This window comes from Apostichopus japonicus, chromosome 5 (genome assembly GCF_037975245.1).
Source record: "Apostichopus japonicus isolate 1M-3 chromosome 5, ASM3797524v1, whole genome shotgun sequence".
Lineage (NCBI taxonomy): Eukaryota > Metazoa > Echinodermata > Holothuroidea > Aspidochirotida > Stichopodidae > Apostichopus > Apostichopus japonicus.
In genome coordinates, this window is record NC_092565.1 from 9690354 (window position 1) to 9715118 (window position 24765).

General features: G+C 36.1%; 1 protein-coding gene across 4 annotated transcripts; it reads right to left on the minus strand.

Moving 5' to 3' along the window:
* Positions 1 to 282: 282 nt before the first annotated feature.
* Positions 283 to 24675, minus strand: LOC139967575 (uncharacterized). 4 transcript variants are annotated; one of them, XM_071971531.1, is made up of 9 exons: positions 24564 to 24675; positions 20335 to 20457; positions 19636 to 19720; positions 16028 to 16281; positions 15524 to 15811; positions 14708 to 14813; positions 13848 to 13893; positions 10451 to 10588; positions 283 to 2442 (listed from the first exon to the last, which is right to left on the minus strand). In XM_071971531.1, exons 2-5 carry the CDS (start codon positions 20394 to 20396, stop codon positions 15529 to 15531), a joined length of 684 nt encoding a protein of 227 aa, XP_071827632.1. In that variant the 5' UTR covers positions 20397 to 20457; positions 24564 to 24675; the 3' UTR covers positions 283 to 2442; positions 10451 to 10588; positions 13848 to 13893; positions 14708 to 14813; positions 15524 to 15528. The 4 variants fall into 4 exon arrangements, with proteins under 4 accessions (XP_071827632.1, XP_071827628.1, XP_071827631.1 ...); XM_071971527.1 differs by lacking the exon at positions 13848 to 13893; XM_071971530.1 differs by lacking the exon at positions 13848 to 13893 and having other exon boundaries at positions 15511 to 15811.
* Between the last annotated feature and the right edge of the window lie 90 nt (positions 24676 to 24765).

Below are 24765 nucleotides of genomic sequence, written 5' to 3' on the forward strand. Positions count from 1 at the left end.
AGGGGAGTTCGCCGGCCCCCCTCCCCCTGACAAGGATCAGTGGAGAAAATGTTTTATTAAAACACTAAGTCCAAACAAGTGGATCTTTAAATATTTGAAAAGCATGCTTTCTCCCACCTAATGGCCTAGTGGTAGAGAAAACGTTTGGGCAGCAGCAGGTCCCTGGTTCAATCCCAACTACTGCTTTCTTTTCATCAAAATATATCCTACCTTGCTTAGCAGCTTGCAGAAAACTCAGCAAACAAAATGTTTTTTAAAAAATTCAATACATGTATCAAAAAATACATCCACTTTATTTATTTATGTAGGACAAACCATTCCATAGCAGGTGAATTAAGTACAAGTTCTAACCATACCTTAGATGTAGATAGTTGTTAGAGAAGTATTACATTTGCTTTTAATATATTTAAAGTTAAAAAAGGATATTTTAAACATGAACTTGGAACTTTTTCATGCCAAATCTGTTCAGTGACAGGACTTTTCTCTAGTTCAATCACCACCCTTATCCTGTCCCGAAACAAAATTTTCAAATGAAAATAATCTCATAACAGACCACAGAATTTAAAATAAACTTTTTTAAGCAAACTAATGCAAAATAACTTCCAAGTCATTCCCCCCCCCCACCTCCCCTACACACACAACACACACACATATGCATTACTCCATTATCTTAGCAAGTGTATAAATACACATGCCTGTGCACTATGCAACAAAAGATGTTCATATGATGGGCTTTAGGATTTACTTCAATGCATGGATATTATTTACTCATTTTCAAAAAAAAATTTGACAAATGTTGCAATTTCCTTATGATGATTGTCAATATTACATCAATGCAGATATTTGAACCTAAGAGCCACTCCAATGTATGATTCTGCATCACTTTGTTGATCCAAAACAAAAGCAAAGAATTAAATGATTGCAGAAAATATATCGAAAGATTATAGTCAAATATGGATGTATGTCCATCGTACAAATGACTGGAATTGTTTCCCCTTCTAGCACCTCCTTTCCTAGAAAGTATAGTGCAGTGAAGAAAGGGGGTGGGGGGGGGGGGAGGAGAGGATGCAAAAATGCATTGTGGCTTCGATGATGTAACATGAGCAATTTTCTTCATGAATCTGAAGTAATGTATAGTAAGGGTGTACAACATACTTGATCTTAGTAATACAGTGAAAAGCAGTGTGATGTAAAAAAAAATCAATTTACAACAACAGAGGCTGTCCTGAAATGACCATTGACCTCATAAACAGGCTTCTTGTACTAAATGTGATAGATACATCAACAAACTAAATATGACATCTGTCCTTGCTGAAATATTTGGAAAATAAGCATGTTTTTCATATTTTGACCCCTAGTGAACTCATACGACCATTGATCTCCACCCACAACATTAGGCTTCCTGTACTCAAGATGGTATAATTACATACCAAATATGCGATCTTTCCAAGCTTCTCTAGCGATATTATGTTTAAGAAGGTGTGTTAGAGACAGGTAAGAGGGGAGTGAAGTAAATGTTTTGCATTTGCTGATTTCAAATGACCTTTGACCTCCAACAACAGCAATAATAGGCTCTTTAAATATGATATGGTACTCTTACAAACCAAATATGAGATCTGTCCAATATCTTGTTTACAAGGCTTTCACAATTTGACCTGTTGTCCCCAAATGAACTCTGACCTCCACCAAAATCAATAGGCTTCTTTTATTTATTGCTATACATCTTCATACCAAATATGAGATCTCCCCATGCTTCCATATTGAAATATCATCTTTACAAAGTTTCCACAATTTGACCCATGGTGACCCCAAATGACCTTTGACCTCTACCAAAAGCTTCTTGCACTCAATGTGGTACTTTTACAAACATGAGGTCTGCCCATGCTTCTCATCTTGAGATATCATGTTTATAATTTTTTCACAATTTAACACTTGTTGACCCCAAATGACCTTTGACCTTCACCAAAAACAATAAACAGCTTCTTGTACTCATTGTGGTACTTGCAATCTTTAAATATGAAGTTGGTCCAATATTCCCTTTGAGATATCATGTTTACAAGCTGGGCCTCACAAACGCACACACCCACACCCACGCTTTCATGCATGCAAAGGTTACGATTATCATAGAAACCAAAATGGGGAGAACCAGTCCCAGCAGGGACGCAAGACAGTGGTCTATCCACTACGGGAACACAGAGAGAGGCGGACGCGACCAGAGGATGGCCAAGAGAACATCACAGGCAGGGAGATCAAGCACCCGCAGTCCGGAGTGTGGTCGCAGTAGATCCCGATCCCTGAGAGGCCGCAGGAGTAGGAGTAGATGGTCCCCTGGGTCAGACATATCATCTGACTCCTCTGATGATGGAAACCGAAGGGCAAACAAGAGGTATCAATCCCCGAGATGGAGACATGAGGACCAACTAGATGAGGAGGTACCAGAACCTTAATAAAAGATATACAAACAAGAAAACACATTCAAAAACTAGCAAAGTAAAAGAAAACATGGATGGAAATATGAAAGTAACATATATATACCATATACACATAACCCATACACTCACATATATACACATAACCCATACACTATATACTCATATATATACACATAACCCATACACTCATATATATATACACATAACCCATACACTATATACTCAATTATATACATAACCCATACACTATATACTCATATATATATACACATAACCCATACACTCACATATATACACATAACCCATACACTATATACTCATATATATATACACATAACCCATACACTCATATATATACACATAACCCATACACTATATACTCATATATATATACACATAACCCATACACTCATATATATACACATAACCCATACACTATATACTCATATATATACACATAACCCATACACTCACATATATACACATAACCCATACACTATATACTCATATATATATACACATAACCCATACACTCACATATACACATAACCCATACACTTTATACTCATATATATACACATAACCCATACACTCACATATATACACATAACCCATACACTATATACTCATATATATACACATAACCCATACACTATATACTCAATTATATACATAACCCATACACTATATATTCATATTCACATAACCTATACACCAGATACTTAAATATACACATTACCCATACACCATATACTTACACACAACCCATACACCATATACACATACATATATTCACATAACCTATACTCACACACACACACACCCACACCATCATGAATGGCTGCAAGGTTACGTTTATCATCAAAACCAAAATTGATATTTAATCAATTATATAAATATCAATGTCAAAATTCTTCCAATTAACCTTTGAGAAATTCTCAGGGAATTATTTGAACATGCATGTCACTTCCAAGACCCATTGAGCTATACATGATAGTCTGGTGAAAGTGCATGATGAAAGGTTGAATTGTTGACTAACAGATACATGTAAGTTCTTCACGACAGATAAATTACACCACAAAGCAGTGTGCTAACAGTTTTTTTTTTAATTAAAATGTTAAAAATAACTGCTGATTATCATTATTATATTTAAGTCTGTTATTTATAAGCAAGTCTGTTACTTATATAAAAGTCTGTTATTTATATGCAGGTATGTTACTTACTGTATATACTTGGTCTGTTATATGAGTCTGTTATTTATATATACATATATAAGTCTGTTATTTAGGCCTATAAATCTACTCAAATTGGAATTGATCGCCAAATAATATACCTTTGTCACATTGATCATTCATAAATGTTGGGGAATGCAAAGCTTTGACATAACTTTGATTGTTACAAACTACATTAAACTAGGTAAGGTGCTATTACCAAAGAACCTAAGTGAAAGTTTTCACGTCATAAATTAGGTTATATAGGTTCTCACTTAGTAACTTGGGTGCAGTTTCAATCACATTTTACACATCAGTTTATAATCAGGTATGATACTTAACAAAAACAAAAATAGTACAGCTCTACCAGTTCCTACTTTGTAAAATATGTAGGTTTCCACCTAGCAAATAAGGCAATTAGTCCTCACTGAGGAACTAAATAAACAAATGCAGTTCCCACGTTACATATATGGTTAGGTCACCAATGAAAATATTAGTTAAGGTTTGTCTCACCTAACAAGGGGGGTCATCATGTTCCCACCTTATAAATGAGATATAATTTGTCATCACCCACTAAAATAAGGTCATGTTCCAACTTATATAAGTTTCGGACATTACAAATGAGGAAACATTCCCACCTTCATTCATCTCCCAGTTCAGTTTAGTTTTTATTTATTTATTTCCCTTTTATTGTTATTTGTCTGTGTCTGTTAATTTACTTCTGAGATGCCTTTTTCTCTCACAAAAATCTGTCTTCTCAGGCACTGTCTAACACCCCTTCTTTGCTTTACTCCCAAAAGAACAGGTAACAATTTTCCAGACACACTTTGACAACTTGCTTCACGTTTTTTTTATGTCTTCATTTTATTAGTGGATTAAGAGCAACAGTGAATTGTGCCTTTCTGATTTTACAAAATATGTCCCCTCTTTATACTAAATCGCCACTTGAAAGTTAATTAACCTTTTAAGAGAGTGTCATTGAGTCACCTAATTGGAGGTAATGGTCTAAATAATAAGATACATGTTATAATATTCTAGTTTGAAGAAAGAAAAAAAAGTTCAAGAATATTCTAAGCAGATGCCATAAACAACCAGCTGAGTTTAATCCGAAGATATTGTCATGTCTTAAGACTGATTTGAGAAAAACTGGCAGTTCACTAAAATAATAAATAATTATGTAATGAAAACACTTGTATTGGAAACGGTATTGAAGAGAAATTAGTAACTTTTAAAATCAGAAATAGATCAAAGATGTAATTACACTGTTTATGTTCTGCTACGAGCCTGAAATGTTAGGAATTTCTTTCTTTTTTTATCTCTTTTATTTGTTTGTGTGTTTCTGATCCACTGTATATGACTTTATATTTTCAAAAATATCCGATTAATATTTTGGTGAAATGCATGATAAAAGTGTGTGGTCAGCTCTGTATAGTCAATGCAACCAACTCTCTTTTACGGATAGGTGCGGTGCACTCTATTGATATAACGTAACAAAGTGTGTTGTTAATGGAGCATTTCTGATTCAAATTAACTAACGAATGCTAAAACATGTTCAGCAGAAACCGAAAAGAGTTTAAATTGTAAATTACAGAAGAATGCAATAAATAGACATGAACATTTTACTTAAAATTTGACCCTTTTACAAATCTTCCCCCAATCCCCCCTCCCCCCCTTTCTGAGTAAAATCGTCCTCAATTTTCACGTGTCGTGCTATGTAATATTTTAACCCTTTACAGTATTATTAACTTTACATTTCGGTGTTCTAATCTCATGCAATCAATATATTGACATCAAATATTACAATAAGCTTCCCGGTATAAAAAATTTAAATTTTATGGGTTGGTTGCTTCAAATTTTAAACAAAACATATCACAGATGAAATATGAGAGCTATCAAACAGAAATAAATGGGGGTTTTTTTTATCCTCTTTTTAGCCTCCTGCATGACACTTTACAAAGCACGATTAAGTTAAAACTTCGGGGTTGTAGTAAATGTTGGCAGTATCAATCAATTCTGCAATTATTTTCACAGGTTTACCTTTTGCATGCCTCTGAAATTCTCATCATTTCCAGGGGGCAAAAAAGCAGTTGATAGTGTTTCAAAAGGCCCTTGTAGGAGAATAAGATTGATTCCCCCAAGAAAGAATGAAAAAAAGTATGAAGCACACAGTAGGATAGTCTAATTTAAGTACAAAGGTTTAACGAGCTATAAAAAGGAATGAATGTTTAATCTTGATATATGTTATAGTCCAGGCATTAAAGTACAAACATTTTGAGAGCTAGTAATGTGTTTACAGCTGTTCTGGTTTTCAAGATATCTCTGGAATGCTCCTTTATCAAGGCTAAGACTAAACTAAAGACAAAAACTTTACTCCTCGGTGAAGACCTTAAGATACACGTTTATCCATTGTTTAAGAAATTACAACTTAATTCAAGCGAAATCTTTTCTTTTAATTTTAAATATTTGTCCCTGACAAGTTTGAAACACACTGTAACCTTTTGTTTTTGGGACCATAAAAGTGTTACGTCTTGAGTTTCTCTGACATTGCATCATCAGAGGAACTGACCTAATATGCTGAGTATTATACTATACTGTCCAGTCACTTTCATTGATGACCCTCGGCTGATTAAAAGGGTAATTTCTCAAACCTTAAAAGTGATCAAGACATACAACCTGGACTGATAGCAATGTTTTTTTTAAATGTTTTACAACATACCAAACTTAATTATGTGCTGAAAGTCATACTTTAACAAGCCAATATTGATAAAGAATGTAACCTTCACTGTGTAAAACACTACACCCCATTGACAAAGATGCTATATCACACTAACAGAACCTCCACAACTGAAAAATACCAAATGTGTTCAAATGAGCAGGGCCTCCCCATATTGTTGTAGAAACAGATGTAATGTTTGTTATCGTGGGGGTGTTAAATTGCTTTCAAGAGAGCGGGCAGGCTGAAACTCCCTCGGGTGAACCATTGATTAGAATTGGATGCTTCCATGAACAGCTATTGCTATAAAATTCATCGTTTTCCCACTTTCATACATTATCAGCACCAACGTTGGGAGGGAACATTAAATTAGATCCCAAAGTTTTCTTTCCATTCCTTCAACTTGATAGCATTTTTCCATTTTTACTGGGGGGGGGGGGGGTAGGGGTGGAAGAAGGGATTATTTTTGGTGTTTAACAAACACACCTTCTTCCTTGGTATATTTAGTGTTGTAGACATGCTGTTTGTCCAGTGGATAAAGTCGGTCACATTAGAAACCTAGCAATGATTATGAAACCCTGTAATATCTGGCAGGAGGTAGATTCCATCCCTGGCTAAAGTTAGATGGATCTTTTTAACATCATTGAGAACTCTATGATTTTCGCATCTGACATGGTCTAATTTCAATTGTTAAAAAAAATTGGAGACTGATCTCAAACTATAAATTGGATACTAGCCAAACCAACATGAGCAATTAAGCAATTAGCCATTCTGCCTTCTCCCATATGCATATGTGGCAGTTCAGCATGGTAAGATATAAAGCTCACATGCACTTTCCAGGCCTGACATTCCGGACTTGAAAAATGAAAGTTTAAGAAATATATCAAAGTTCACTATGTCTCAAGTTTTTCCAAGAAACGTATTATATGTGTACCCAAAAACTACTTCACAGATGGATTTTATAGGAGAGATTTTTACTGTGGCGTCAGAAAACATAACGGAGCAACATCAAAGTGAAAGTTTCAAAACGAACTAACGTAGAAAATTATGAGATATATCTGTCCAATTAACTCCACAGCCTAATTTAAAATCTAGAAATTAACACCAAAATTATATTTAAGGCAAACAGTTCTTTCTTTTAATTTATACACAATGAATAAGACATTGTCTGTTAAAGTGATTGCAGTGCATAACTATACAGTAAAAATTCTCATTCTGTGTATTTGAGTCTTATAAAATATCTTCAAATGTTTTAAATTTATCCTTTCTTGACCTACAATGCCCTTTCACTGTGACTCTGACATTGCTACTGACCTACCTTGCCGACCTATCGGAAAGATTTGGAAATATTTCTTTGGAATATGGACAACCTATTTAACTATCAGATTGGTTCAAGAATCTTGGTGAATTTATCAAACTTTGTACGACATAAATTCATATTGACCGTCGTTGACCTTTATCCTTAACCCAAAGTGACATTTTTTTTTATTATATTAAAAGATGAAATTTACAACAATGTAAAAGAATCTCAAATCTCACATGTTTTTATGTCACTGTTACTCATGAATTGTTAAAGACAATCCACAATCAAAGAGCATCAAGACAGGAAAAAGAAAAACAATAAAATGTGTTTATCTACGTGGGAGAATCCCATTTGGGTTTTTGCAGCAACTTTCCATTTTACTTATCTTACTTATCTTATTATAACGAGTTCAGCTAGGCCTCTAGCCTTCTATACCCTTAATCTCCCTCTGCAGAACATGACTGGCCTCACTACAAACATGACATTGATCAGTAAAAGATTAGACGAACCGGCACAATTTCAACATGTTTGAAAGGCATGACACGGGGGCCAACTCAAATTAAAGTAGGTATTAAACAATTCAATCCCACCCAGACAGCAAAGTGAAAAAAAAAAACATTTTTACCTATTTATAAGCTATTAAAGGTATTAAACAAAATTAAGTGCATTCTATATTTGGACACACATTTATATCTCATTGCAAATTCCCGACTCCACCTTGTTATTTCATCATAAAATGATCCCACAACTCCTGTAGAGAAAGAGCAGCATAATATAGCAGCATAATGTACGAGCTGTTTCATCAAAATACGGTAAATTTTAAAGATAGTTTTGTCGACAGGATTTCCCCAAGGGGTCTTATAGGAAGCCAACAGAAGCTGATTTGAAGCGACCAATCCACGTTGATGATGGATCGATGAAAACCTGCTTTTCATCACGCCTTATCTTTTAGATGAGGAAGTAAGAGAATGACGGAGTTTGGCAAGCCATTGTCCTACCCATCCCTAGACCCAAGAGTACACCTTCATGTTCGATCTAACAGATGAGAGTGTAGCTCAGAATCTGACTACTTAGGACCCTCAGATATGGAGGTAGGAGAATTAAAGGAACAAAGTTCATCACTTGTAGATGCAAGACAAATCCATTGAAAACAGTAGAACCAAAGCTGAATTTGAAATCAGAATTATCAAATTCACAGTAGAATCTACTCAACAACACACAACACAGTATTTTGGAATCTAGGTCAAAGAGTATCTGGCTCTTTAGGGGTTTTATTCTGCTTTTTCTTTTTCAGACCAATTCTGCTACCTATGTTCACATGGTTGGTTCATTAATTCTTTGGCTCAATTTATTTGGTTATGCAAAAATGCATGGATTTAGAAAACCAATGACTTCAATGGAGTAATGGGTTGAAAACCCTTTTTGGTTCAATTCTAATAAACTTACATGCTAACAAGCTTATCAATTATTTCACAGTCTTAAACATCATGCCTGTCATGTCAAGTGGCTTCCAATTCAACATTTTAACTCAAATTTGGAATCTTTTAGAAAGACATTTCAGATGGAAAAACCATAGATTGCTCTTGGATGAAAAACCCACCAAACTCTGACTGACCTGGGATCGTACCCCAAACCTCCCGATTGTTAAGCCTCATTGCTTCAAATGCTAATCGGCCACCGCACCGGTAGGGACATTCTTACAAATGATATTGCTATCCAGATCTATTACTCTTTCATGTCGTCTAGACTCAGCTGTGTGATTGAGGTCTATGATAAAGCAAATGTTACTGCTCTAAACCACTCCACACCTTGCAATATCAACTGCTCATAATTCATACTGGTCATCAGGACCAGACTGTAAAATATAGACTAGCTTTACAAAGATATTCAAACTTATTGCTTTACGTCGTATTGTGTTCAATTATTGTTGTAATCTGTTCCCCTGTGCTTTATCTCAACCTCCAAATTATCCTGGGCATCCTGTGAATACTCACAACAACAGTCTTTTTATAGTAACACATGAAAGAACAAAAACCTGCTTAATGATGACTGAACAACTATTGTCATTACATTTGGCATCATCTCCCCTTCGCTCCCTATTTTCTCTACTAATGTAGCACTCTCAAAATACTCTGAAATCTTTGTATATCGTAATAGTTATAGACATTAAGGTGCTTTCGGGTTTTACATTTTTTTTTTCCTGAGTTTATTCGTTTCCTCCTTTTTTCCTCCTTTTTTCCTCTCTTTCTTATCCTATCAGTCTCTCTTGTGGTCGCTAGCTGATAAACTACTTTTGTTTTGTTTTTCTAGTGTTCATCATATGTACATGTACTCATTTCAAGTTTGCATATATACCAAATATCAATATTGACTTTTATGTACATGTGAGAAAATATGAATAGAATAGAAAAGAATAGAACAGAATAGAATAGAACTGAATTCAGAATTGAATTTTTGTCCAAAATTTGTGACTTCAGGCACCTGACTTTCCTCATATGACCTCACTGTTCTTTTTCCAATATTCAGGACAGCTACTGCACTCGTTTAAATTTATTTAACAGTTTTAATTATTAGTGGTTGCCTATGCACAGTTGAGTGTGCTTAAGTTGCTGAAGGTATATTTTGCAAGCAAGAAGCTTAGAATAGAGTAGGTCCTCTTTAGCTGAGGAGCATTACAACAGCCTGCATAATTTCCATGTATTTATTTTCCATAATCAAGGAGCTATGATGCCAGAAGCATTTGTATATTAAGAAAAAGCTGTCGAATAATCCACTAACGAGACAACCTCACCTTGAAAAATGTTAACATTTTGCCATTAAATTGACAGGAGATCCACAGACAACCTCTTTCCACCTCTTCTTTACCTCTGTTGCCGTAAGCAACAAGGTGAACGACTTGATTGCATTGGTTACGCTACTGTCAGCCAGGCTAGTGATTGCCAAAGAAAGAAGGAGAAACAGAAAGAGATTGAGGAGACAAATGATATGAAAACTTTAAACATGGAATAAATAAACATTATTGGGAAGTTTTGCTAAAGTTATATAGGTAACTGTGCATCCAAGGGAAGTAAATAATACACTCAGTTTGGTGGGCAATCCATATTTTATAACACCCTGTAAATAATCATGCCAAAATTTTTTATTTTCATTTCAGAGATATGCAGCAATGAGAAAAGAACACTGGGGGACCTCTGGGCCTACCTCAAGGCCTACCTCCAGTAGAAGTTTCAGTTTAGGTTAAATTTTCCTCATGGCATAAATTTACAAGGTATTTTGAAGCAGGAGGGATGGAAGGCTGGACGCAAATTGATGTACGGACACACACAATTTTAATCGCATATTTTCAAACCTATATGTACTATGTTTAGAGTGAATATATAGGAAACAAATTATGCCTGTATTGATTAGAAAGTGAGGGGAGCTAGGTTTTGCATACTTCCTACTGTAGCAGTTCCCCGATGCTTCTTAATCATATCAATTATATACTCTGAAGCCAAGTGATGAAAAGCCATGTATGTAAAGACCAATAGTTTGAATTGGATACTGCACGTAACAGGAAGCCAATGAAGATTCTTAAGAATTGGGGTGATGTGGTCATACCGGTTATCTCTGGTAATCAGGAGTTTTGCTGTTTTGTACTTGCTGGAGATGACCAATGAGTGATTGTGATAAAGTACTACAAATAACTTGTTCTCTCAGCAAAAAACATCATTATCTGCTACATTAAGACATGTTGAAGCCACTGAATCCAATTATGGAAAATAACCAATTTTCCAAAATTATTATTATTAAGTGGACCTAAATACATCTGCTATGAACTCCATGATCTGTTATAGGCAATGACTAAGTGTGGATATTTAGCTTCCTGAAACTGACACGTTATACTCAAGGAATCGAACGTACAGTAGATCTGTTTTTATCAAAAACTTACAACATACTCTGTGCTTAATCAATCAATTTCCATGCGTGGACCTAAATACATCTGCTATGAACTCCATGATCTGTTATAGGCAATGACTAAGGGTGGATATTTAGCTTCCTGAAACTGACAGTGATACGTTTTACTCAAGGAATCGAACGTACAGTAGATCTGTTTTTATCACAAACTTACAACATACTCTGTGCTTAATCAATCAATTTCCATGCAGGGAACAGATACATCACTGACAAGTCACTCTAGGGATGAGTCACAAAAAGGACAAGAATACATATATCTAGTATGGGGGGGGGGGTGTAAGATGCTGTCAACAGGTTTCATGACAGCGTGTATAATGACATTGTGAGATTCTGTTGGTTGTTTTCGACTCCTGATATTGAAATGTGTGAAAGGAGCATCTATCACTACAGGTTGTGTTTTACTGTTCACTTGCTCTTTCCTATTTCTCTACACAAACAGTATCTTGTATTGCTTCTATAACCTGTCTACCTGTCAACACAATTTTGATTGGGATTATGAGCTTCTTTTGAGTCTTACCAAACCAGAATTTGAGAAAGTGTGAAGGAGCATAAATATTTATTTCCACGTACAGATACATCTGATAAGCAAAGTGGTGGCAGAGTTACTCTTTAGGGTCACCAACTAAAATTTTGGAAGGGTTGCCAAAAGTTGCAGGAGGAAAAAAGAAATTGCTGATGTTAGTGGGAGAAAAAAACCTTGAGCACAAATAAATTAGTTTAAAACAAAGAGTTGCAAACTAAAACATAAATTTTGCAACTGTGCACCCTTAATCACATACAATTTCTAAAATGGAAGGGGATTCCTCCAAGAGGAAGGGGACAGGTGTAATGGCCTCCACCTCCATTGTCTTCCAGGTGTGCACCCCCTCGACACACCTCCCTCCCCCTTTCAACCTCATGACAAATTCCAAGACTATTTGCTAGTACAACCTTGTGTTTAGAACTAAGTAAAGACCTACTTTATGGTCTAAATATGCCCTAGAATACACCAATTGATATTTCATCATTCTTCCTGTTTCCTTCTACATTGGAGCCTGCTTCAGCGACCCCAGGGCCACCCTCCACTTTTAAAATATTGTTCATTTTCTTTTGAGCCTCAACAATATCAACCACTGGAATGTCCCTTTAAGTGTATCATGTATAGAATATATAATAACCCATAATTTGGGAATATATGAACATGCATATCATCCACTTACATAAAAAAAGTTGAACCCTCAAAATTATTGTACCTATGCATACATTTTGTGTTGTTTTACATACATGTGTGGACATTACATCTTTCATTTGAAGGTTCACATTTTCAAGTTTGTTTTTAAGCTGCTAAGTTGTGCTAACATTTTGGGGAGATATCTCCTGATTCACTGTGATTCTTCATTTACAAAACTTCCTGCATAAAGTCTCAGTGTTTTACTTATGATTTTTGCAAGCTTCTCTTCCAATGTTAACAGATCATATTTTACACTTGCAAAGGATCTTCGAAACCGTCGTTCAGGATATCTACACAAGTTTGTGGAGATAATTTTGAGACTATCTTTACTTTACACCAACATAAAAACCAACATAAAAAAGTAGGGTTTTTTTTCCACAGTTCACTTCTGTAGCAGCAAGCCATTTGTCTAGCTTGTACATATTATGACTTTATAGACCTTTTGACTAAAATACTAAAAAAAAAAAAAAAAGAATAAAAAAAAAGAGAAGGGAAAAAGAAGCCATGGATTAGAGACTCTCCTCTGTACAGCCTTTGAACACAACAACACAACAGTTACGATATCCTTAATTGCTCAGAGCCAGACAAAGTTGAAAATAAAATGAAGACAAAATGGATAGGAAAGCTTTTATCGTTTGAAGGATACGTGAAACGCATCAGGAGATTAAATGAAATGTGAATGAGTAGAATTTGATGGCAGGGGAAAACAGATGGGCCTTAAGGGGAATCTGACTGTTAAATGAATGAGGCATGTTGCTGTTGGAGTGTCTGTAAAACATAATTGCAGGGTAAAATGTTTAAATGGCAACTTGTTTCTCATTTTAAAAGTCTGCAGTTCATCAGGTTAGTGTCTAGACATGACAATTACTTTTTTTTTGTAGCCTAGGTATTTGAAATGTAAATGAGGGGAATTGAGGGTTTCATCAAAGCAAACATGAGGCCCACAGTTGACAGAGAGAGGAAAATCTCTTGGTTTGGAAAGGCAATGTTAAGTATGTAGAAGAAAAGTTAATGTAATTACTTTTCATGGGGACATGTAGATAAATAAATACCATCCTTTTGCGAACCTGAAAAGGATCGAAACGGAAAAGCTTGTCCAAATATTCAGAGATGAAAATTAGCTTAAAGAGTTAGATCTTTCCAGACGTCAGAATTTTTTTCTATCCTTTTTGATGCTTGCCTAAGGAGATTATATTAGTTTTATAACATTGATAAGTTTTTAAACTACCTTTCATGCATTGTGAGCATTGATTCTAAGGGGTGGGGTTGGTGGGGTCACGGCTCAGTCCTCATGAAAGATTTCACAAATGTTGGGAGTTACTTTTTCTTTCCCAAAATGTTTCAGTGAAAATTCAAACCAATTTTTAGGTTGTGATCCTCACTTTGAAAACCAGGGTTATAAACCATTAACAACAACTAAGTCGATCCAAAGTACATTTCAAATTCGCTTTCAGTTTCTGATAAATGACCATTTCGAATCTCTGCACCTCGTTAATCAAAGTGACATGAGCAATTGACTTCACGCACACACAGCCGGAATCTCAAATAACATGTTTGTACGGACAAGAGGTGTTGAAATACATGCTTGGATTCTAGTACACCTAGTGTTTACATGAAGCTCAATGAATATAAATGAATATACTATAAAAGAAACTCCTCACAGCACAGATATATTTAAAGAAAATCGTGCATCCTCATAGCAACGGTGCCTTCAATACATAATACAGTTCCAAACAACACATCACGATCCAACATCACGGTGGAGGAAATAAGTGAAACTTGCCTGACGTTATATGTTAAGATTCGGAATAGATTAAGTGATTGAACAAAGTATAATTGAGGATATAGGCCAGTTTAAACCCAAAAGGAGAACTTACAAACCTTTTCATTTGGCTTCTACAAAATCTACAGATAGTAGCGATGCCCTTCAACGGAACGGCAGTTATGAACCAACTCCAAGCTTGTCTTCACATCACAGAGAACCACACTGTAAATAAACAAAATGAAAGCACCAACTATATTATTACACAAAAGAATCTGTTACTTTACTAGTAATGCCTCTTTACAAACGATCCAGAACACGGCCTATTGGAGTCGTCCGTAGGGCAAACAGGTTTACCCCCATCACTCCTATACTGGAAGAACTACACTGGTTACCAATAAGACCCCGTATCGCCTACAAAATCCCCATTCTAGCTTTTCGTGCCATTAAAACTGGTACCCCAACCTAACTTAATTTTTCACTTACATCAGCAAGCTAAATGTAGACCAATACGTTTGCATTATCAATGTCAACTTCAGGTTCCAATGTCATGTACAACAAGATCGTTCCGTGATCGTAGCTTTCTAAATCCTCCCGGTTGAACTTACGTATTTGGATTCTATTATTCTATTCAGGCGCTGTCTTGAAAGTTTTCTTTTCTCTCAGCTCTATTTAATATTTGCACCTTCAGCACCCGTAAAGCGAATTGTTGGAGTCTGCGCTATATAAGACTAGCTATTATTATTATCATCACTATTTATCACTAATGTTACCATCAATGTTACATTTTCTGGATTCATATTTACATCACAGTAAGCCACACCTGCATAGATCCCAACATTGTTGGCAAAAGTGTCTGATTTTATAAATGATGGCCTTTCACAAAGTTCATGTTTAAGTTACAAATTTATGGAGAACTAACGGTGGTTGTTTACTTGTCTCAGAAGATGTCATCCAGAAAGGACATATCTGGCTCGGTCTTCTTCTGCGAGGCTTTGGTCGTCATGGATGTCTCGTGTTTGGCGTCTCTAGATGTTTCTCCTGACAGGGGGGACACGAAGGACTCTCGCAGCAAAGAGGAAGATGACACTTGATCGACGTCACCGAGTCTTCTGTTCTGCGTCTTCTTCATCGATGGTGACAATTCAGAGGAAAACAAAGTGCAGTCATCCATCTCAAGAGAATCGATGGACCAAGCGTCTAGCAAGTCTCCTCTACGCTTTCTATAATTCAATACAGATCAAGAAAACTGATACCCATCTGCAAGTTTCAATTCAATTCATGTGAGAATTCCTGTTGCTACGTTTTACACCTTTTCATGATAATGCTACACTGAAATATTAATCAAAATCGAGTGATTTCAATTATACTCTCAAGGTTAACGCCAGTAGCTGTAAAAGGTGCTTCCCTGCTTCCCAGCAAAGGTAAATAATAAATACCTGTTGGTCTTTGGTGGTGGCTTTCTAACAGCATTCTGGAAGAATAACTCGTCCAGTGAATTGCCATCACACGGAGAGTGGAGGCTGCCATCTTTCTTCTCACTTGCCACATCTTCATCTTTCACATTTCTCTTTTCCATTTCTTTATCATTTCCATTACTCCTGCTAGCCAACACTGTATCTGTTTCTGTTGCCATAGCAGCAGATGAGATGTCATCCTTTGCCTTTTCCTCTGTGGGCGGAATACCTTTGTCCTAATTATGAGTATGATATATGAAGAGATTACTGTTGTTAGTATTGTAATAGCATCATAAAAACGAGTGGGGGGGGGGGTCATCTGTTCGTAAACTAAATCATATCATCATGAGACATGAGAGATCTAGCATGTGTCAAGAAGTCCATTAGTCTAACATGTGATTGCAAACATGGCTAAGATGTATGCTACATAATTATCATGGCAAAGATTTAATGGTATTCCAATACAACCAAATGTCTGTTCAGACAACCTTAATCTGCTGTGGAGGTTGTCCGGTGGTCTACTGGTTGTTCAAATTATATTATATAACTAAATAGGGCCTACCCTGGAATAGGTAAAAATGATAAATTGCTAACATTCCCCCCAAAGCTGGTGTTCTATTCACCAACCTACACATCTCTCCTACAGTCTAACATCCTACAGTGACACACTGGTGATTTTCATTTTACTACATTTTCCGGACAACCAAATTTGCTGTTTGGACAACCAAAAACATAAAGGCCTGCTTGTCCGAGGAACAACCAGAAAAAAATTATGAAAAATTGGGGATGGTCATAACACATGTATGATGTAATAACATGTAATCATATGATTATGCAAATGATTTAGCTATAGTGTTATTAGGGATAGTCAATTAGTCTGTGTTATCACATTATGCAACCAAACGAATGGTTTAGATGTATACTACATGGTATTATTCAATGTCATCTCATGAAATGTTATGACCAAGTACATGATTTAGCTAGAGAATTATTAGGGGTAGTGTCACCCGGCTGTTGATAATAATAACAAGACAACATGATGTAAAAGTTCACTGACGAACACGTCGATGTGATAACTTTGGAGCCTTGATAACATCTGACTAGATATACCACACAGACTCATGTGTCTATGAGCTAGGCTTAAATTACAAAAAAATGGTTACGAACAAAGGACCACCAGACCTGTGTCCTAGAAATACTGCTGACGACCCTAAGCTGTGATAGTGGTCCATTAGTATGTGTAGTTACATGTCATTACATATTCAAACAAATGATTTATATGCATAAAATCAAGAACTGGACATTATCCAATGTAATCTTAATGACTAAGCTTAACAGTGATTCTGGTATAGAATATGTTAGGAGGTTGGCAGTGTCCTGTGTAATAATATGTGATTATGTAATAAAAGAAACAGTTTCAAAAATATATGAGTGAAGAAGTGTCCATTATCCACATGTAATCATATGTAATCATAATGACCAAGCATGTGTTTCAGGTATGGAATACGTTAGGAGGTTGGCAGTATCCAGTGTAATAATATGTGATTACGTAATAAAAGAAACAGTTTCAAAAATATATGAGTGAAGAAGTGTCCATTATCCACATGTAATCATATGTAATCATAATGACCAAGCATGTGTTTCGGGTATGGAATATATTAGGAGGTTGGCAGTGTCCTGTGTAATAATATGTGATTACGTAATAAAAGAAACAGTTTCAAAAATATATGAGTGAAGAAGTGTCCATTATGCACATGAAATCATATGTAATCATAATGACCAAGCATGTGTTTCAGGTATGGAATACGTTAGGAGGTTGGCAGTGTCCTGTGTAATAATATGTGATTACGTAATAAAAGAAACAGTTTCAAAAATATATGAGTGAAGAAGTGTCCATTATCCACATGTAAACATATGTAATCATAATGACCAAGCATGTGTTTCAGGTATGGAATACGTTAGGAGGTTGGCAGTATCCAGTGTAATAATATGTGATTACGTAATAAAAGAAACAGTTTCAAAAATATATGAGTGAAGAAGTGTCCATTATCCACATGTAATCATATGTAATCATAATGACCAAGCATGTGTTTCGGGTATGGAATATATTAGGAGGTTGGCAGTGTCCTGTGTAATAATATGTGATTACGTAATAAAGGAAACAGTTTCAAAAATATATGAGTGAAGAAGTGTCCATTATGCACATGAAATCATATGTAATCATAATGACCAAGCATGTGTTTTAGGTATAGAATATGTTAGGAGGTTGGCAGTATCCTGTGTAATAATATGTGATTACATAATAAAACAAGCAGTTTCAAATATATGAGAGAAGAAGTGTCCATTATCCACATGTAATCATATGTAATCATAATGACCAAGCATGTGTTTCAGGTATGGAATACGTTAGGAGGTTGGCAGTATCCAGTGTAATAATATGTGATTACGTAATAAAAGAAACAGTTTCAAAAATATATGAGTGAAGAAGTGTCCATTATCCACATGTAATCATATGTAATCATAATGACCAAGCATGTGTTTCGGGTATGGAATATATTAGGAGGTTGGCAGTACCCTGTGTAATAATATGTGATTACATAAAAAAATAAACAGTTTCAAAGTTATATGAGTGATGAAGTGTCCATTATGCACATGTAATCATAATGACCAAGCATGTGTTTCAGGTATGGAATATGTTAGGAGGTTGGCAGTACCCTGTGTGATTACATGTGTGATTATATGTGATTACATAATAAAATAAACAGTTTCAAAGTTATATGAGTGAAGAAGTGTCCATTATATTCATGTAATCATATGTAATCATAATGACCAAGCATGCAAGTGTTTCAGGTATGGAATATGTTAGGAGGTTGGCAGTATCCTGTGTAATAATATGTGATTACGTAATAAAACAAACAGTTTCAAAAATATAGGAGTGATGAAGTGTCCATTATCCACATGTAATCTTATGTAATCATAATGACCAAGCATTTGTTTCAAGTATGGAATATGTTAGGAGGTTGACAGTATCCTGTGTAATAATATGTGATTACATAATAAAATAAACAGTTTCAAAGTTATTTGAGTGAAGAAGTGTCCATTATGCACATGTAATCATATGAAATCATAATGACCAAGCATGTGTTTCAGGTATGGAATATGTTAGGAGGTTGGCAGTATTCTGTGAAATAAATATGTGATTACTGGAAGTTTATGGAACATGTCAAAAAGTTCCACACTTCTTCAAAATGATAAGAGGTTTATTAACTATTCATATAGTTTGGTTTATTACAGCTTATTACATTTCCCTCTGTCTTGAAATATTGGTTTCTGACCAGCAGCTTTGGATAAGAAATGTTTAGTTGAAAATTATATCACACTTCCCAAGGCTGATATGGAACTTCCAAGGCTAGTAGATTGAGCTCATGACTGGCTTTTTCGAATGTCACTTGTTAAAAAGTCAAGAACTAGAAAATAATGTCATTGGTTGGTCTTTACAAATTTTAAAGAAAAAAAAAGAAGAAATATCAAAACTCTGCTGCTTCCGGTAATCCTCTCCTTTCTTCATTCAATGGAATGAAATGTCTCACCTTGGGGAGGAGACCAACAGCCGTTCGTCTCAACTCATCGATGTTCATCAGATATATCGTTCTGGGCAGCGAGGAGCTCAATGATCTTTAAATAAATGGGGGGGGGGGGAAATTGTTGAATATGTTAAGTTCACATCCAGTGATTATGACATATATAAAAACCATCGTTATGTTAATAATTAATGCACAACACATTCCTAGTGAGGAGCAACGTTTAGTTAATGTTTATGAAACCTGGAATACACGGTACGTTTGCGGGTGCGCAAATGTTCCAAATATATCACATTACAAAGACTCATCACCCTGTAGAAACAGATCAAAACTTGGAGAATAGAAGCTTTCAGAAGAAAATCAGCACAGACCATCAAAGTGAGTAGACTTTGCTCAAGCGGATCAAGGTATATTCATTATTCTCCCATGTCCATGATTACTTTGGTAAATAGGTCAGTCTTTGAATCTGGTGCATACTTATTTCAACTGTGGAAATCAGGTCAAAATTTCAACAGGAAACAAACCCTAGCTTTCGTTGGTAACATAAGTATTTCTGGTACGATTTTGATGCATGCTAAATATCCTGCATGTGGATTTACAAGTAATATTAATAATATTAATACGTACAGAACTTAATTAAAACAATGATTAATACCGAAACTGAACAAATCTTCTTTCCTCTCTGACAGAACAGCTAAGTAAACTTACCCAGTACCCTTTAAAGGTGATGCCTTGCCCCTCACTTTCTTCCTAAACTTCTTTGAAAACATTCTGAATATCAATTTGGGCCTTCTGTTGCTCCCAGGCTTACCTCACCGACACATGTATCAACTGCAGTAAAAACACAAACAAAAATGTTGATCATTATCATTTTCATTGCTCTCCGTTTTTGCACAAGGCAATGTTATAACATATAGAATGATTGTTTCATTGTTTTTGGTATATACTGTTCCTGGTGAAAGTAAAGGTTGCTGCTTATTCGTCAAATTTCATTGAATAACCTAGTTCTTGCTTAATATTCTGCCGATCACAGTCGGTGAGCTAGCTAATAGTTGCGTCAAGCCTTGGAGGAAAATATTTACGTCTAGATGCATTCCACAGTCCAACAAGTGAAATCAGCAAAAAAATTCACAACTTCAAACTGTGCTTTGTGTAGCGTAGTGCTTAGTAATCACAACTTAATCATCAAATCATGATCAGTGTCTTTGACAAATTATCATCTGACATAAACTAGAGCACCAATGGTGCAGACCTTTTCGAGCTCAAAAAGATAAGACAATTCTTGAAGCTTCACAAGCACTCCTTCCCAACATTTTGGCTGGCTGCCTACATACCTCAGGCTCAAAGATTTCTAAGAATTGGCAAGTGCTGATTGGCTATAGGGCTCTCATGCTTACAGTTAAACAGTTAATAACAACTCCCAATCCTGCTTTAATTCCACTAACAGCCTCTGCAGAGCTTAACCACAAATGTAAACAAACACTGCAGAGAGTGGGAGACAAATTAAAGGAGCTTTGGAAAAAGGTGAAGGCTCAGATTTTTTTAAACAATGGGGATTAATTGTAATTAATTAACTTTTGACCAAAAATTATTAGGCATCACCTTATTCATACACAATCCAACAATCATCAGTTCAACTTTGAATATGATCCATCAAAATCTTGAGGAGATTGAGATATTTGAAAATATTACAAAGAATGACCCCCGATGACCCCCTAAATGACATTTGACCTCAATTTTCCGAACACCCCTCGTAACCCTCATCCCGAGGAACGTTGTGACCAAGTTTCATTATAACTGGCCATACACTGTACGAACGGAAGCAATTTGAAAATATAGGGCCGCGGCCCGGGCCACAAAAGACCCCTAGTTGATCTTTGATCTCAAATTCATGAACACCCTGAAGGTAAAACTTCCATAGTACTATCGTGACAAACCCTCAACATTGTACCATGGAATCTGTAGGAGAAGAAGCATTTTGCGTTTTTCCACAAAATGGCCCATTACGGCCAACAGGTGACCTTTGACCCCAAATTTCGGACCATTTCTGATGGCCCTATACCCAATGGTCCTTGTGTCCAAGTTTCATGAAATTCCATCAAACACTGTGTGAGTGGGAGCGGTTTTACCAATTGTTGACGGATAGAGTGATAGATGCCGCACTGTAACAATAGCTCACACCAGCATGCTGGTATGAGCTAAAAAATCATCAAGATCTCAATGAGAAAAGTTTCTCTGTGTACAGTATTCCATCACAGATTGCAGAAGCATAAAAATACTTTAAAAAAACTGCCTGGCTCATGTACAGACAGGTTTTTAACTTTCATTCAGTATTTCATTCATGATACTAAAAATTTATTGTTTAATAGCATTTTCACATGAAATTCACCTCTCTTCCTGTTATCCGAAAGATAGTGATGTGGCAATGACTTACCCTGCTTTGTCTCACTGTGATATGTTCAATAAGCACTATTGCAATGCTAAATTTTCTGGATGCTAGTTTTAAATAAGCCTCTTTGCAATGTTTTCTTAACTTCTGGTCATATAAACAAGCAAGAGTGCCTAGCCTAATGACACCAGTTTTTATGGCATAAAACAATCATAGCTAATTGTGGTTCAAGTTTTGATGTATATCCATATAAGCTCAGATATGGGAACAAGAATCAACCCTGAAACTGAAAGTCTTTAGGATGATGTAGGATATAACAAGTAACCAAGTAAAAAATAAACCAACACATTACACATGCTGCATGCAACCTATAGTATTTACAGACCGTACACCCAAAGGGTACAAGAATATAGGGGAACAAGTACAGTATGTAGTTCAGTTTCAATTTGAACTGAATTGGTCAGGAAATATTACACCCTTAACACTGAAACATCGATGAGTATCGGACTACTTACTAAACAGGATGAGAGAGAAAAAGTGAAAGAAAAGCAAACAGCTAGGACTTTATTAGAAATTACAAAACAGGATGAGAGGCCAGAGATAACCAATATTTACAGAAAGGTCACCTTTCAAACTATGTCTAGCTAGTTGTATCGGTTTCAGTTATTCTCCGCACACGGTACACTTCCACTGATTACTTTTCGCTGAAATTTTCTTGTGCGGAAAACAATTATTTTTTACATATACTGTATGTACACTAGGTCTTTCTTCAATTTTAGGAAACCAAATCCAGGATGATGAAAATAACATGGGAAAGTATCAAAGAAAGTTGAGAAGGATAGTTAAAGGCATTGAAGACTCGCCCCAAACCGCGTGCTGCGCTCTGAAAAAGTTAAAGGCATTGAAGGCTCGCTCCAAATCGCATGCGGCCATCTGAAAAAGTTAACTTTCCGTTTCTTGCAAGTGACGTTTTGTTTGTGTCGCTACAAAATGCAGATAGTACAGTAATGAAATGTGATACCTTGTTATCTTTAGCTGGACCTGAGATGTCCATCGCTGTATTGTTTGTACACTGTGCTGTGGGTATTGACCGCACAGCTGTACTGACTATATACACTAGTGTCTAATTACTGATGGTAGCAAGCTGTGTGTGTGTAATTTCTGCAATCGATGGTGGAATCTAACACTTCTGTTACACCTCATCCGAAACTAGGTCAGATTACCGGCATTAGACGTTCCTTTTTGCGCGAATCTTCACACCCTTTAACTTTCGTTTTTTTGTTATCTTCGATCTAGACCAGAGATGTCCACGCTGCTATGTACACTGTGTTGTGGGTATTGACCGTAGCTGTATGTATTGACTGTACACTATTGTCTATAATTGCCGACGGGAGCAAGCTGTGTGTGTATTTTCTGGGATCAATGGTGGTGTCTAACACTTCTGTAACACCTCATTTGAAACTAGGTCAGATTACCGGCATGAGACGTTTCTTTTTCGCGAGTCTTCACACCCTTTAAGTTGCTTACAATTTTCTGGAGGCATGGGTGTGTGTAATTAGGGATTACTGTACGTGAATAACAAGAAGGCGGTTGCTGTAAAAGGCAAATGGAGGCCACTAATCATGGAATAAGTATTAAAATACAGTTCGCATAATAAGGATGAAACTTAGCAAGACCAAATTATTCCATACAGCAGCTCAATATCACCTTTTTTGCGACATATTGAAAACTACAGCCAAATAGGGTGGAGCTCTTTAACTAAAATTAATCATCACCGCCACTTGTACTGAATCATCAATCCTCTTTCCAACATAATCTATATCCCGGGAATCTAGTCATGGAGCCAAATTCTATCCTGCTCCAGCCAAATTCTATCCTCCTCCATCCTCCTAAATCATTTCAATGCAGTCAGTATTGCGAAGTTCGGAATACCGCGAAGTTCGGACACCCCTAAGAAATACATGGTTTCACCATGACATTCTACAAGCAAGAGCCAATTTCACGAAAAACTATGAAGCTACAGTTATTTTCTCTCCAAAATGACCCATGCTCAAGTATGTACTTACATATTTGTCAATAAAAGGAAGTTATAGTTGTGGGGTGTTTTAAGGCTTAGGTGTCTGAACTTCGCAGTGTCCAATGCTACCTAATAAGTTCGGTAAGCCATTCTGTGATTCCAAAACAGATATTTTCCACTGGGAAACTTTGTTTTCCGTTGACAAATTTGGTGTGTGAAAAGCACCGTTTTAAGTCAGCAGAAAGTACCATGTGCGGACAATAACGGTGACCAGTTGTGTCCATAGTTTCTTTTTCATTACCCAACACACATTTAGCCAGTATAGGTCTAGAACTAAGCTAGTGGGTAGGTTTTGGGCTAAGATTATATTAGCACGTGCGTTCCTATAACCTGATGTTAGACTGAGCTAAAAAGTTTCGCATATCCGAGTCAATATCACTGTATCAGTGTAACAATAAAAAAAAACAGAACCTATTTGAGAAATGCAATGCTTAAGATGGGAATTCGTTTCATTAACCAAGTTATACTAACGTGAAAAGGGATAGTATCCAAGCGGCATGTACTCTCCTTACATGATAGCCGAATGTCAGGTGCACAGGCCTTAACAAATGTAAGCACTCAAATGTCAACACGCTATTCTGCTACAGACAGGTCAAAGGTCACGACCAGCTGTAACCAAAATATTGCTCTGCCAACGTTTCAACCATTGCTTCAATGATACGACATGCATGAT

What these genes read in the sequence shown, in the direction of transcription:
- LOC139967575 (XM_071971527.1), bottom strand. Translation starts at nt 20,396, where the DNA reads ATGTTTTCAAAGAAGTTTAGGAAGAAAGTGAGGGGCAAGGCATCACCT. An exon ending in CTGTTGGTCTCCTCCCCAAG is followed by an intron (nt 16,282 to 19,635) that starts GTGAGACATTTC and finishes ACTCATAATTAG; the next exon opens with GACAAAGGTATTCCGCCCAC. An exon ending in CCACCACCAAAGACCAACAG is followed by an intron (nt 15,812 to 16,027) that starts GTATTTATTATT and finishes ATTGAATTATAG; the next exon opens with AAAGCGTAGAGGAGACTTGC.